Genomic DNA, 16,020 nt, shown 5'->3' on the forward strand with positions numbered 1-16,020 from the left:
TTACACTATATATACAAAGGTATGTGGATACCCCTTCAAATTAGTAGATTTGGCTATTTCAGCCACACCCATTGCTGAGATGCGTGTAAAATCGAGCACAGTCATGCAATCTCCCTAGACAAATATTGGCAGTAAAATGGCATCACTGAAGAACTGTGACTTATAAGTCAGTTTGTCAAATTTCTCCTCTGCTAGAGCTTCCCCGGTCAACTTAGTGCTGTTATTGTGAAATGGAAACGTTAGGATCAACAACGACTCAGGCGCGAAGTAGTAGGCCTCACAAGCTCACAGAACGGGACCTGCTGAAGTGTGTAGCACGTACAAATGGTCTGTCCTTGGTTGCAACACTCACTATCAAGTTCCAAACTGCCTCTGGAAGCAACATCAGCACAATAACTGTTCATTGGGAGCTTCATGAAATGAGTTTCCATGGCCGAGCAGCCGCACACAGGCCTAAGATCACCATGCGCAAAGCCAAGTGTCGGCAGGAGTGGTGTAAATTTCGGCGCCAATGGACTTTTATTTTTCATGGCTCTGGCTAGGCCCCTTAGTTCCAGTGAAGGGACATCTGAACACTACAGCATACAATGACATTCTAGACGATACTGTGCTTCCAGCTTTGTGGCAACCGTTTGGAGAAGGCCCTTTACTGTTTCAGCATGACAATGCCCCTGTGCACAAAGCGAGGTCCATACAGAAATGGTTTGTCGATCGGTGTGGAAGAACTTGACTAGCCTGCACACAGCCTTGACCGCAACCCCATCGAACACCTTTTGGAATGAATTGGAATGCCAACTGCGAGCCAGGCCTAATCGCCCAACATCAGTGCTCGACCACACTCATGCTCTTGTGGCTGAATGGAAGCAAATCCACACAGCAATGTTCCAACATCTAGTGGAAAGCCTTCCCAGAAGAGTGGAGGCTGTTATAGTAGAAAATGGGCGACCAACTCCATATTAATGTCCATGATTTTGAAATTATATGTTCGACAAGCAGGTGTCCACATACTTTTGGTCATGTAGTGTATTTTTACCATGCATCTCTGGGTAGTCTCAAATTGGAAAAAAAGTGAGGACCTCCTGCTGCGGCTGCATTACATCCCTGGTTAACAGTTAAGTCAGGTGGTGTTCATTCTGATGCACCAAAAGACCAAGTCTACACACTGAGTCTCCAGGTTCAGGATTGGATGAGCCCTGCCTTTAAAATGTACCAGCTCTCTTTTTCTATTGAGATGTCCTGGCAAACAGGCAGCTGTACAATGATCCGGGCAAGTCAACCTTGAGACACAAACAGGCATGATTTAACAATATAGGCTACACACATTGGCATCAGCGACTCAATTGCATTTTCAGCAGTTGAATACAGAGTGATAGAGTTCTCAGTGGAATGTCTGTCAATCTGATGGCAACATTTCTCTGGACTATCAATGGTTTCAGGGGTATAGGGCTCATAGAATATATAATGAATTAGAATGAATAAAAATAAAAGATTGGGAGGATTGATGTAGAGAAGTTAATGGAGGCAGGAATTTGTTGTACGGGGTAGGGTTAGGGGAAAGGTGTTGTGTTGGTAAATAAAGTCTGGTCCACCACTTTGCACATTGTGGGCGGAAGTGTCTGGGAATGAGATTATTCCTGTATTAACTGTGTCTGTGGTTTTTTTTTTTAGAGTCGGGCGGGGACTTGGACATCGTGGTGACATCAGACAAAGAGGTGAAGGTGGGGGCAGTGAGAGATGCCTTCCAAGAGGTGTTTGGCATGGCCATGGTGACCGGGGAGGCCGGCCAGTCTAACATCGCCCCGCAGCCCGTTGGCTACGCAGCCGGAGTCAAGGTCAGCAGTCTATCACGTTCCCAATATCTCACACTGGTGTTCATTTATGTATTAGTGCTAATGAAGATATATATTTATTTTTGAATACTAATGACATCAGTAAATAGGTGTGACAGAAGAGGGATAAAAAATAATAAACCAAAACCAGAGCAAAAACGTATGTTTTAAATATAGCCTACATACACTGTATGTGCACGCACACACACACACAGTATAAAGAACAGCAATACATACCCAGATCACACTTTAAACAAACTATAAAGGCTTTTTATTTATATATATATTATATATATATTATATTATATATATACGTTTTTGCTCTGGTTTTGGTTTATTATTTTTTATCCCTCTTCTGTCACACCTATTTACTGACGTCATTAGTATTCAAATTCTAGCAACAATGTAGCAAATGTGTTCATGTAGAAAGGATACCCTTAGACTGTGAATGTGCTGCCATGTAATAGGACACCAGTAGTCACTGACAGCGATAAGATTATATTCTGCTACAACTGGGGTCAGGCCATAAAATAAACTTTTTGGTCGATAGGCTATAGGATTCGTAGTTATTTGACTTGGTGAGATACGTTTTACCAGCTATGAGACAAAAAACAGCAGAAATACTTTGAAAACAGCAGTTACACATTGGGATATTATTTTTGGAATTTGAAATGTTTCGTATCGCAAAATAATTTTTGCTCAAGTTGGCTGTACCTGCACCACAAACTCCAGTATTTTTCAGTCTTAGCTTGTTCTCCATCTAGTTTTTAATTAGGAAGCCCATTTGTTTTCAGCCCTTATTTCAATGACTGATCAACTTTTCTCATGGCTCTCTCTTCTCCCTCTGCAGCAGACATATGGTGAGCAATATGTTTGGACCATGGAATCACAAGGAAATTAGTGTTGAATCGAAATAGAAATCGTATCTTGAGGTCCCTGGCAATTCCCAGCCCTAGTGTGTGTTTTAACAAACAGGTAGCCATTGGTCTTAAAGGCTATCCTCACACAGCTGTTCTCTATGGAAGCAGATGGTGTTTGTGTCCAATTCTATTTAGGCAGCAATGCATCATCCTCTCAGTGAAGGAAACTCTGGTTTACGTACGGTGCCATGTAAAGCACCGCAGACCCAGACTGACAAATGCTGTTATACTGCAGGAACAAGCTTTGTATTGAAAATGCCTTGAGCTCATTCTAGTGCATGCGGTAAACACTCGGATCAGTGTTAAGTCATCCAGAGAAGCGTTTTGTGTGTATGCGTGTGTTCAAGAGATGGTGTGTGTGCATTTCCTTTTGATTCTCGAATGTCTCACCACAAGAGATGTTAGGCACCAGGCTGGATGGTGGCGGGCAACGTGAGTGTGTGGTCTGACTTGCTCATATCCAGCGATGGGTGTCTTCCACTTGTTGGCGCAAAACCGTTTTGTTACAGCTTAATGCTATGTAAATGCTAGAGTTGAGTCGTGCTCTTCACTGCTAATTTTGCACATCTGTCCAGTAACCTCTTTACAAACCGCACAGAGGAGTAATTTACTGCTGGCTCATTATCTATAGGGCACTAAAAGCCAGGCGGAAATCTAGTTTCCTCTGGTTAGGCTTTAAAGATCCTATCACACTATCTTAGACATATAGGCTGTGAGAACCGGCTAGAACCTGTTCTCATTTGTTTTATTTTTCTAAGGAAGTGGAGCCAATTACCCCTTATCTCTTTTATAAGCTTTCCTCCCCTTTTGGAGGGGTAAGCAGCTCTTTCTGTAGATGAAGTATGTAAAGACTGTGATTGTAAAATCTTAGAGATCCACTCCGGTATATCGTGAGAATTCCTTTTCTGTATGTCCTGGAAGTTACTCTCCGGGTTCTTCCTGAGGGAGTGATCTTCAAATAAACATCTTTATTATTGATAAATTAGTTCTGCCTGATTCTGAGGTGTGTCTGTCTCCACAGGGGGCCCAGGAGCGCATCGACAGCCTGCGGCGGGCGGGCGTCATCCACGAGAAGCAGCCCGTGGTCTCTGTGGAGAACTTCATCGCCGAGCTTTTCCCCGACAAGTAAGCACAGCAGGAGAAAAGACCCCTTAAATCTCAAATCCCCTGTACACACACATTTCATACACTCACTTTCATACACCCTCATTCACGCACGCATATACACACACACACACCCTCTCGCACTCACTCAGTTCACTGTACACACTCACAGCATTACACACACACACACACACACACACACACACACACACACACACACACACAAACACATTGCCAGCTGCCTCCTATGTAAGAACGTGTTCGAATGACCAAGTTAGCGTTTTTCTAATTTTAATCTCCCTTGTTACACACTTGTGCAACTCTCTCAAACAGCCTGCTTATCTCCCCTCATTATGTACCATTGGGTCCAAAAACCTCATCATAGATAATGAATGCTGTTTCGTAAGCTTTCCCATTATCCCTTTTAAAATGGATTATCATTTTGAAATGAATGTTTACGCCAAGGATTATAGCAATCGATGAGTAATGAGATGGAAATGATACATTTTTCATATGTGAATTTGAATATTCTATCTGTGTGCACATCCTAATAATTATTTACTTTATTAAGCTGTATTTGTTTATTTCTTTGTTTATTGCTGATTCTGACCTCTTCCAAAAACATTTCATTTGTTTAATTACAATATCAAAGATTATGTTTAAGATGATAGATTTACAGAAAATGTGTATGTATATATATATATATTAACCTTTATTTAAACAGGGAGTCACATTGAAATTAAACTATTTTACAAGAGAGCCTTGTATACGTTTACAAATAAAACCCAATACATAAATGAAGCACAACAGCCCTACATAATAATTCCAAATAAAACACACTATAAAAAACATAATACACAACAGTAAACAGATTTAAGAAATGCAATGTCATTCTGTAACATAAGTCTCCAATCAATCATTTTAAATGCCTGAAAGATCCACACATAAGGGGCAAAACTAAAAGCAGATTTTCCTAATTCTGTGGAGACTAAAGGCATCTCCGGAGTTATCCATCCCTGAGAACGGGTTTGGTCATTTGTACGTCTAAATTGAATCAATGACGTTACGTACAGAGGAAGTTTCTGCACGACTGCTTTGTAAATAAATAAGAGTGCAGCTCTCTTCTTACAGAGGTCCATCCCACATTTTTGTAAATAAGACAATAGGTCCTAGAACTGTCCCCAGTGATAACATGTATTGCTGAATGGAATAGGCTACCGCATGCATATAACGTCACCATAGTCTACTACAGGGAGCAGCGTGGTTTAAACAGAGGCTACCGCATGCATATAAAGTCACCATAGTCTACTACTGGGAGCAGCATGGTTTAAACAGAGGCTACCGCATGCATATAAAGTCACCATAGTCTACTACAGGGAGCAGCGTGGTTTAAACAGAGGCTGAATTTATTTCTTTATAATAAAAAAAAAAAAAGTTAAATAATAGATTTCAGATTCTTTATAAAGTTTTCAATATGTGTTTCAAAAGACAATTTATGATAAACTTGATAAACTTGTTCCATTTGAAGTGTAAATACGCAACTCCTCAGGATCAACATTACGAAACCTAGAGAACAGAATAAACTTGGTTTTATTTGCAGTTAACAGTAATTTAAGCTCAGTAAGGGATATTTCGGGGGATTGAGTCAGAATCATGCTGAAGATCACGAATGGCCTGCTGCACTGAAGAGGCACAGGAATAAATAACTCATCTATGTAGAGATGAATTTTACAGGTGTTAACAGTATATTCAATGTAATTTATATACAACGTGAACAACAATGACCCTCAAGTCTAACACTGGGGTACCCCTTTAAGGACTAAGAAATTTGGCTTTAACTATCATAACTATATTGTCTATATAACAAAGCTGTCAGACTGCATTTGACAATTCCGTGTCATATCATTATGTATGTATGTTTGTATGTTTTGCAATTTTAAAAAAAATGTATCAATCTGAAACTTTTCTAATAATACATTTTTCTTGAAACCCTTCTACCAATTTTTTTTATTTTATTAAAATCGCAATTTTAAGATATATACTATTGATTTCAGGCCAAAATCAGTCAACTGATTGTGACTTCAGTACCCAAGCTTCCCTTTTCTCTTGCCCCACATTTGGAAAATACTGCGCTAGGGTGTGGTGCACTCTGGCAGGGTTGAAGAGCATGAGCCTTCTTGACAGACTTTTTCAGAAATCAGATAAAAACAACCCAATGTCCCCAAAAGGCTCTACTAATCTAACATACCTCACCTCACCTTGCTACATGTGTCAAAACTCCCATTTTCCCATCAGAAAATCAACTGTGAGACCTGTGCAGTTAGACTGTTGATCTCCCCACAAGGCCAGTAATGTGCTTTAGGGCATTAAAACAGATGAGCTCTTCTGACCTCGACCTTGAATGCCTTTACCTTTATCACCAAGTAGCAGAGTGGCTCAACCTCCCAGAGGGCTTCCTCAAATGAACAGAATGTTGCATTCCAAGCCAAGTACCAGAATGTTGCGGGCCAAGCCCAGGATAAAATGGCTGTGTTTACACAGGCAGCCAAATTCAGATATTTTGCCCAATTATTGGCAAAAGAGCTGATCTGATTGGTCGAAAGACCAATTAGTGGAAAAAGATCAGAATTGGGTTGCCTGTGTAAATGCAGCCTTTATAGCTTAGACCAGCTCCCAGTCGTTTTAGACTCCACTAGAGTAAGGGCCAATGAACCGAATAAGATTATCATCACAAGGGTAGAATACCATATGGAGGAGCATGGACAGTTAATTAGACCAGGGTTGTGTTCAGGTTGTCAGTCAAGCAGGTGAAGGTGTGGCTGTTAGTTGTATCAGGTATGTTATTGCTAGTCTGGAATATCCTCTCTAGCATCCATTATTCGGTGCTGCTCACTGCTTTGCTTTATCAGAGGGTTGCAATTGATGGGCCATAATATTTAGTTAATGGTTCCTCCTCCCTTCCCTACTACTTCCTGTCAACCTAAATCCAAAAGTATGATTTGCTCATTGTCTGCTTATTGGTTAGATTCACTCTTGTCATAATCTGTCTTGCCTGCATTGTGATGCATACGCCATGCTTCAAGGTGCAATGTGCAGAAATTGCTCTACCATTTCCTGGTTGCAAGAATTCTAATAGTTTGTCTAATTTCAGTTTGTGACACAACAAGCAAGTATAGTGTAGATTATCATTGTGCCATCTAAACCTCTGAAATATATTTTCAACTGTTTGAAGCTGGTGTAAAAGATGCAAAAACTTCACTGAAAAACAAAGTATAGAAATAATACACATACAGACTTGCTTTCAATGAGAATGACGGATCTACACTCAGTTTATTAGGTCCATCACCCCGTTCACACACATGGTTTGTTCCTACAGACAGTAAGTCGCGTGGCTTTGGCTTGCTATATAAAGCAGGCTGACAGGCATCCAGTTACTGTTCGATTGAACGTTAGGTCACTTTTGCCCATTCTAAGTGACTGAGCGTGGTATGATCGTCTGCTAGGCGCGCTGGTTCTGGTTTCATCAGAAAAACAAGTAGCGTCTCCAGTGGGCACGCGATCACCAACACTGGACAGTTGAGGTGTGGGAAAAACATTGCCTGGTCAGACGAATCCCGGGTTCCTGTTGCGTTGTGCTGATGGGAGTGTCAGGATTTGGCGTAAGCAGCATGAGTCCATGGCCCCATCTTGCCTGGTGTCAATGGTACAGGCTGGTGGCAGTGGTGTTATGGTGTGTGGAATGTTCTCCTGGTACACGATAGCTACCTTGATACCATTTGAGCAACGTTTTCATGCCCCAACGAATTCAGGCTGTTCTGAAGCCGAAGGGGGTTCTGACCCGGTACTAGATGGGTGTGCCTAATAAACTGTTGCCCAAAAAGTTGCATATTGCATCTTTAACAGTGCTGTTATTCTGTGACTTTCCAGATGGTTTGACATTGGCTGTCTAATCCTGGAGGATCCTGGAGCTGGCATTCACATTGAGACCTTTACTCAGGCTACGCCACTGGCCTTGGAGCACGTCCAGCAGGTAGGAGCTCACAGCTGCCACTACTGCACCCTCATGTTAACAGTACAGTTCGCCCCACAACACAATGATGCTCAATTAATTACATGTATTTACTGTATCTCTTAATGTGGTTGCATGTGTTATCAATGTTAGATTGCTGTTAGCACTCAATGTTAGCACATACCATACACTTGTCTATTGAAAAAGTAAAAATGGAACTTTGGGGGGAGTTTTAGTCTTTCCCTCTGGATGAAAAGCAATCAGTGTAATGACAAGCTGCCATTGTATCATAAGTGCCCCTTTTCAAAATTCGACCTGTCAAAGCTGTAGCTTGGCGTTGTATTGAAATAGAATTTCATAATGTAAACCTAATTGCCTTGATTTAAAACTCTGTGAAAATGAGTCTTTCGGTCAATGCTGTGTCACTGGGGAAATTGGAACATTGATTTAAAACTCTGTGAAAATGAGTCTTTCGGTCAATGCTGTGTCACTGGGGAAATTGGAACATTGATTTAAAACTCTGTGAAAATGAGTCTTTCGGTCAATGCTGTGTCACTGGGGAAATTGGAACATTGATTTAAAACTCTGTGAAAATGAGTCTTTCGGTCAATGCTGTGTCACTGGGGAAATTGGAACATTGATTTAAAACTCTGTGAAAATGAGTCTTTCGGTCAATGCTGTGTCACTGGGGAAATTGGAACATTGATTTAAAGTAAAAGTGTGAAACGGTTTGAAGGCAAATTGCTTTCCGAATTGTTATAATTTAAGCAGTCTTGAAACATGAAATATTAAATCATGTTTATTCATTAAATGTGAATTGAGTTGAGTGTAAATTGTTGTTAGTCTACAGAATATGGACTAGACAGTGTAAGGAGAGTGGTTGTATGAACAGGTGTTGGTGAAATGAATGCATGTAAATGTCAAGTGATAGTGTTCCTATCTTTCACCTGTCCCCAAAGGCCCAGTCCCTGACCCCGCCGGACTACAGCCTTCGCTGGTCGGGCCTACTGGTGACGGTGGGCGAGGTGCTGGAGCGCAACGTACCCAATGTGTTGCGCACGGACTGGCACCAGGCCTTCACGGGCATGTCCCGCCGCCAGATGATCCAGAGCGCCGCCAAGGCCCTGGCGGGCATGTACAAGCAGCAGCTTCCACCCAGGACAATGTGAGGTGGCACCATGTCTTTAAACTGACAACTAGGGGGAGGGAGAACCAGAGGAGGGAAGAGGGGGTTGGGCAGAAGCGGCAGCCGTTTCACCAAATGGGATTCCTACTCTGCTTCTAGCTGTCTGTCCTGATTGGGCAAAAAGCCAAATGCTATTTTTTTCGTTATGTTTTATTATTTGTTTGTAGCAAGGTTTTATGGGTTGAAACATTCTGACGTGCCAACTGGATGGAGAGAATGACGGAAGTGGATTGTTCCTTCAAAAACAGGAAATCATCATTTATTTCTAAATCAACTTTTTTCCCCCAGCTAAGGCCCAGAAAGAAATGCCGTTTTAGAGAGAGCGTAGCAAACTAGCTCATTAAAGTAATGATTGATTATTTGAATTGTCGATTGTCCCTCTTTTATTGAGAAAGCATTATTTGTGATCCTTGATGGTAAATATGAGATCTAATTAACTTAATGTGTTGTTCAACAAATTGTATTCAAGTCATGTAAATATGTAGAATGCGGTGTTGTATTACTTTTGGATGAACACGCAGGCGTTTTGGAAATGGGGAATGATAGTGCTCTGTCTGTTTTTGGAGCAGGGAACTCATTTTGCCAGGTCTGGAGTTCGTCACTGAAAATGTCCATTATAGGTCCATTATCATTTCTACACATTTTCGCTTTTGGTATTTTGGTCATTTTAAAGTGTATTGATTTTGTCAGTACAGCTTTTTTTTGCCAATATTTGGGCAAATATCAGAACTGGGCTGCCTGTATAAACACAGCCATTTACTCAAACCACCTGTGGGCCAGATTGGACCCCTGTATGTTTGACGCCCCTGTTTTTAGAGAGTATAGCCAGTGCTAGTTGGTGTAGTATGTCAACCACCAACCTTCCATTTCTTTCTCCCTACCACTTGGGGGGGATATTTTTTTCTGTATGAATTACCTGCAGGCTAAATGCTATCTTGATATCATTGCATTTAACTTAACATTTATCATTGCATTTAGCGTATATTTATGCACATCTCTCATTGACGTCAACTTGGGATTTACGTAAAAGTCCATTCATTTCACACTTAGCCTATGTTACTCAATGGAGGCTTTGGACTGAACGAGCTATAATGTGTGCACCAAGATGTCAGGGCCTTAAAATCCATTAGTTGTAATGTTTTGTTCTTTTTTGTTGTTGTGTGTGTTAATGTAACAATTGTTGTCTGTACATTAACGCTACATAGGTTATTACATGTACACATACTTTACATGTTAGTGAGGGCCAATGATTTTCAAATGGAGAAGGGTGAAATTACATTCTTTGATCTACGAATTGGAATGATTCCTTGGAAGGTGTTTCCTGATTTGAAAATGACTTGTCTATGTGATTTATTGGAGCTCAGTTTATCGTAAGTCAATTCTTTAGTTTGTCCAACATTACCATTCTGTTCTATACTGTGTGAAGGCACCCCTTGCAAGAAAAACACTTTTTTGTATTTATTTTTACTCGAGTGATAACAGAAGAGTGCAACAAGAAAACACAAAGCTGTATATGACCTCTGAGGTTTTGTTTGGAAGGCAATCCATTTGTTATTCGTTGCTGCTGCCTGAGGCAGGAGTACATTCTGTTGTCCAAAACACGGAAGTCCCATGGTAGTGGGATGCAACACCACTAGATCAAGAGGTGAGTAAACAACTTTTGTCAGATAGTTATTCAACTATACCAGAGAAATACTAGGACTTTGTCTAAACTCTTTGCTTTTTAAATGGTTTTATGTACAAAACAGTGATTTTCTGTGTTGGGCTTTTCTTAACTCCTAAATGTGCCTTCATGGGGAGAGTAAATATCCATTTTTTTCATGCTGATTTGTCTCTGGTTTGCATGGTTATTTGGCTTCGATAAGAACTGCCACCTAGTCAATGTCACTGTCAATATTTAAGAAACTGACACCACACATATCTGCCCGTCACAACCAGTGTATGCCTCAGGGTAAAGATATAAAGATATTGACAGCAACTCTGTGCTGAATCGGGCTCCAGAGACACAATTAACCTACGGATCGATGCACCATCGCTGGATTCGCTCTGCTTATTGTACAGGGTTGGCAAGGTCAAGAAAATCCTGTGAAAGTCATAGAATTTTTAAATTGTGTTTTCCAGACCTGGAAAAGTTTTTGAAAATGATACAAATCTGAAAAGTCATGGAAATAAAGTATTTTTTTAGTGTAATGTATTCAGGCACTGTTGTAAAATATTTGATCAACTAAATTAACATATCAGCCAGGATCGGGGTGACATCTGCGTTCGTGCGGATCACCTGCATGTGTGCGAGACGATTGGGCCGTTTCTCAATGAGAGAATCCCGACAAGAAAGAATCCAGCTTTTGTCAAATTGACGTTAGACTTGACTTTTCGTAGCAGGTCAGGAGAATTCAATTCAGGTCATGAAAAATATGATGGTTATAAACCCTGGTTGTAGTTAAAGCCCTTCGTTATGAACACTCTAAGACGTGTTTTCCACACTCCTCTCTGCTGCCTTGCTTAAGGCCCTTGTCATTATGTTTGAATTCTTGTCCCTATGTATGAAAAGCAACATTTAGAATTTTTTGACTAAGAACGTTCAATGTAGAGCATAAGGTGGCCTTGGCATGAAGTAGCTAGCAGATCAGAAAGTAAATCATTTACAATAGTGCTAATAAGTTCAGTTAAATGTAATTTAATGATTCATTGAGAAATGCATATATTCAGCAATAGCATCACCAGGATACTAATATTGATATGGTACTACAGTACATATGTTAACTAATAAGGATCCAATTCTAAGACTTCCATTACAGACCTCGAGACCGTTAAGAGTGCCTTTCAAAACGATAACTTTCACAATCTTTCAAAACACCAGCTGTATCTTCTCAACTTCTCTTACACTTTCAATAAATGATTAGACATTTACACTCATTAGTTATTCACACTGCATAAATTTACGTTTCCCCTTAAAATGTAATTACTGAGAACAAGGTACGTCCCGGAGTGTCAGGAAACAGTGAAAACGTTCAGCTCTGTCATTAGCCTGGGGAGACAGTACAAGGTACTGGACAAAGACAATGAGGTTATGTCCTAAATAACACCATATTTTCTATTTAGTGCACTACTTATGACCAGCCCTGGTCAAAAGTAGTGCACTAAATAGGTGATCGGGTGCCGTTTGGGACGTGGATGAAGGAGAGATGACCTCAGAGGGTAAACGCACAGAGGACAAAACGACAGAAGTCGAAAGGATAATTGCTTTATGAAAGCAAGTTCCCTGACTACTTGTTCGCAGTGATTTAGTGGTAGTGTGTTCACGTCCAATGAACTCTCGACTTACTGCTGAGGCCATGTAGTGTACAGTGTTATTTTATGTCGGAGATGAAACAATGAAAATAATGGTTCCAATGAAATGTTCTGTTTTGTATTATCCTGGCACGTGATATTATAAATTATAACCATAGGTTTTTAATGTGTCCAAGTAAATAGATGTACAGTTGAAGTTGGAAGTTTACATACACATAGAAATAGACCTCTGAACCTTTCACCTATTTCTACCTGTCGGCAAGGAGATTAAGGTTGTAACCTCATATACATATGTTGGAATTTTAATTGATGACGGGCTCTCTTTTAAATTGATTATTCAACAACTTACATAAATATTGAAGCTGAAATTGGGATTTTATTTTAGGAATAAGGCCTGTTTTTCTTTTGAAGCCAGCATGAGGCTGGTATCAGCTACATTTATGCATTTACTAGACTATGGGGATATTTTATATATGAATTCTTCTGCTCAGTGTTTAAGATCAATTGACACCCTTTACCATGGCACTTTTAAACTGCAAAACCCTTACGTACCACTGCACTTTGTATACCATGGTTGGCTGGCCTTCTCTAGTCACTCGTAGGCTCAGTCACTGGTATACTTTTATTTACAAAGCCATTTTGGGTTTACTACCTTTTTATTTAGGCATTTTTGTTGTTCAGAAATGTGGTGGGCACTCTCTTCGTTCGCTGGACTTTATCCTGCTAACTGTCCGAACTGAATTTGGTAAAAGAGCGCCTTACAAAATACTTTTAAACTGGAAGAACTTGTCCCGATGGGTATTTTTATATCACTGATGAGTGATCTTGAGACTGATTCCCTGACCTGTCAATATTTTTAATTTGCTGTTTTTTATTTTGTTATACTTGTGAATTCTATGGTTTTTACTAGATTACTTGTAGTTGTTCATGTTGTTTGTCTGTAATTTTTGTAATGACTTGGTGCCTATCTTGGCCAGGACGCTCTTGAAAAAGAGATTTTAAATCTCAATGAGCCCTTCCTGGTTAAATAAAGGTTAAATAAATCAAATAAATAAACTTAGGTTGGAGTCATTAACTTGTTTTTCAACCACCCCACAAATTTCTTGTTAACAAACTATAGTTTTGGCAAGTCGGTTAGAACATCTACTTTGTGCACGACACAAATACTTTTTCCAATAATTGTTTACAGACAGATTATTTCACTTATAATTAACTGTATCCCAATTCCAGTGGGTCAGAAGTTTACATACACTGAGTTGACTATATGCCTTTAAACAGCTTGGAAAATTCCAGAAAATGATGTCATGGCTTTAGAAGCTTCTGATAGGCTAATTGACATAATTTGAGTCAATTGGAGGTGTACCTTTTTTTTTAAATAGTTTTTATTTATTTCACCTTTATTTAACCAGGTGGGCTAGATGAGAACAAGTTCTCATTTGCAACTGCGACATGGCCAAGATAAAGCAAAGCAGTTCAACACATACAACAACACAGAGTTACACATGGAATTAACAAACATACAGTCAATACTACAGTAGAAAAGTATATGTACAGTGTGTGCAAATGAGGTAGGATAAGGGAGGTAAGGCAATAAATAGGCCATGGTGGCAAAGTAATTACAATATAGCAATTAAACACTGGAATGGTAGATGTGCAGAAGATGAATGTGCAAGTAGAGATACTGGGGTGCAAAGGAGCAAGGTAAATAAATAAATAAATACAGTATGGGGGTGAGGTAGTTGGATGGGCTATTTACAGATGGGCTATGTACAGGTGCAGTGATATGTGAGCTGCTCTGACAGCTGGTGCTTAATGCTAGTGAGGGAGATATGAGCCTCCAGCTTCAGTGATTTTTGCAGTTCGTTCCAGTAATTGGCAGCAGAGAACTGGAAGGAAAGGCGGCCAAAGGAAGAATTGGCTTTGGAGGTGACTAGTGAGATATACCTGCTGGAGCGCGTGCTACGGGTGGGTACTACTATGGTGACCCGTGAGCTGAGGGGGAGCTTTGCCTAGCAGAGACTTGTAGATGACCTGGAGCCAGTGGGTTTGGCGACGAATATGAAGCGAGGGCCAGCCAACGAGAGTGTACAGGTCGCAGTGGTGGGTAGTATATGGGGCTTTGGTGACAAAATGGATGGCACGGTGATAGACTGCATCCAATTTGTTGTGTAGAGTGTTGGAGGCTATTTTGTAAATGACATCGCCGAAGTGAAGGATGGTCAGTTTTACGAGGGTATGTTTGGCAGCATGAGTGAAGGAGGCTTTGTTGTGAAGTAGGAAGCCGATTCTAGATTTAATTTAGGTTTGGAGATGCTTAATGTGAGTCTGGAAGGAGAGTTTACAGTCTAATCAGACACCTAGGTATTTGTAGTTGTCCACATATTCTAAGTCAGAACCGTCCAGAGTAGTGATGCTGGATGGGCGGGCAGGTGCGGGCAGTGATCAGTTGAAAAGCATGCATTTAGTTTTCCTTAGTTTTCATTGAAGCTCGTCTGGAGGTTAGGTAACACAGTGTCCAAAGAAGGGCCAGAGGTATACAGAATGGTGTCGTCTGCGTAGAGGTGGATCAGAGAATCACCAGCAGCAAGAGTGACATCATTGATGTATACAGAGAACAGAGTCAGCCCGATAATTGAACCCTATGGCGCCCCCATAGAGACTGCCAGAGGTCCGGAGAACAGGCCCTCAGATTTGACACACTGAACTCTATCAGAGAAGTAGTTGGTGAACCAGGCGAGACAATCACTTGAGAAACCAAGGCTGTTGAGTCTGCCAATAAGAATGTGGTGAATGACAGAGTCAAAAGCCTTGGCCAGGTCGATGAATATGGCTGCACAGTAATGTCTCTTATTGATGGCGGTTATGATATTGTTTAGGACCTTGAGCGTGGCTGAGGTGCACCCATGACCAGCTCTGAAACTAGATTGCATAGCGGAGAAGGTACGGTGGGATTTGAAATGGTCGGTAATCTGTTTGTTAACTTGGCTTTCGAAGAACTTAGAAAGTCAGGTTAGGATTTATATAGGTCTGTTGCAGTTTGGGTCTAGAGTGTCTCCCCCTTTGAAGAGGGGGATGACCGCGGCAGCTTTCCAATCTTTGGGAATCTCAGACATTACAAAAGAGAGGTTGAACAAGCTAGTAATAGGGGCCGCAACAATTTTGGCAGATAATTTTAGAAAGAGAGGGTCCCGATTGTCTAGCCTGGCTGATTTGTAGGGTCCAGATTTTGCAGGTCTTTCAGAACATCAGCTATCTAGATTTGGGTGAAGGAGAAATGGGGAGGCTTGGGCGAGTTGCTGTGGGGGGTGGAGGGCTGTTGATCAGGGTAGGAGTAGCCTGGTGGAAAGCATGGCCAGCCGTAGAAAAATGCTTATTGAAATTCTCAATTATAGTGGATTTATCGGTGGTGACAGTTTTTCCTAGCCTCAGTGCAGTGGGTAGCTGGGAGGAGGTGCTCTTATTCTCTATGGACTTTGGTGTCCCAGAACTTTTTTGAGTTTGTGCTACAGGATGCAAATTTCTGCTTTTCCTAACTTCCCTGAAAGTTGCATATCATGGGGGCTATTCAATGCTAATGCAGAATGCCACAGGATGTTTTTGTGCTGGTCAAGGGCAGTCAGTTCTGGAGAGAACCAAGGGCAATATCTGTTCCTGGTTCTACATTTTTTTTAATGGGGCATG

At 40.9% G+C, this 16,020-nt stretch overlaps 1 protein-coding gene across 2 annotated transcripts in view; it reads left to right on the forward strand.

The window, feature by feature from the left end:
- LOC139408348 (proline-rich coiled-coil 1) overlaps positions 1-10,875 on the forward strand; it is a 28,769-nt gene extending 17,894 nt beyond the window's left edge. For both annotated transcript variants that reach the window (XM_071152111.1, XM_071152112.1), the window contains exons 6-9: positions 1,669-1,832; positions 3,771-3,874; positions 7,781-7,883; positions 8,822-10,875. In XM_071152111.1, the coding sequence (XP_071008212.1) occupies positions 1,669-1,832; positions 3,771-3,874; positions 7,781-7,883; positions 8,822-9,031 (581 nt within the window). In that variant the 3' untranslated portion in view covers positions 9,032-10,875. The remainder of the gene's footprint in view (positions 1-1,668; positions 1,833-3,770; positions 3,875-7,780; positions 7,884-8,821) is intronic.
- The last annotated feature ends 5,145 nt before the right edge of the window (positions 10,876-16,020 follow it).

Source organism: Oncorhynchus clarkii, chromosome 5, assembly GCF_045791955.1.
Source record: "Oncorhynchus clarkii lewisi isolate Uvic-CL-2024 chromosome 5, UVic_Ocla_1.0, whole genome shotgun sequence".
NCBI lineage: Eukaryota > Metazoa > Chordata > Actinopteri > Salmoniformes > Salmonidae > Oncorhynchus > Oncorhynchus clarkii.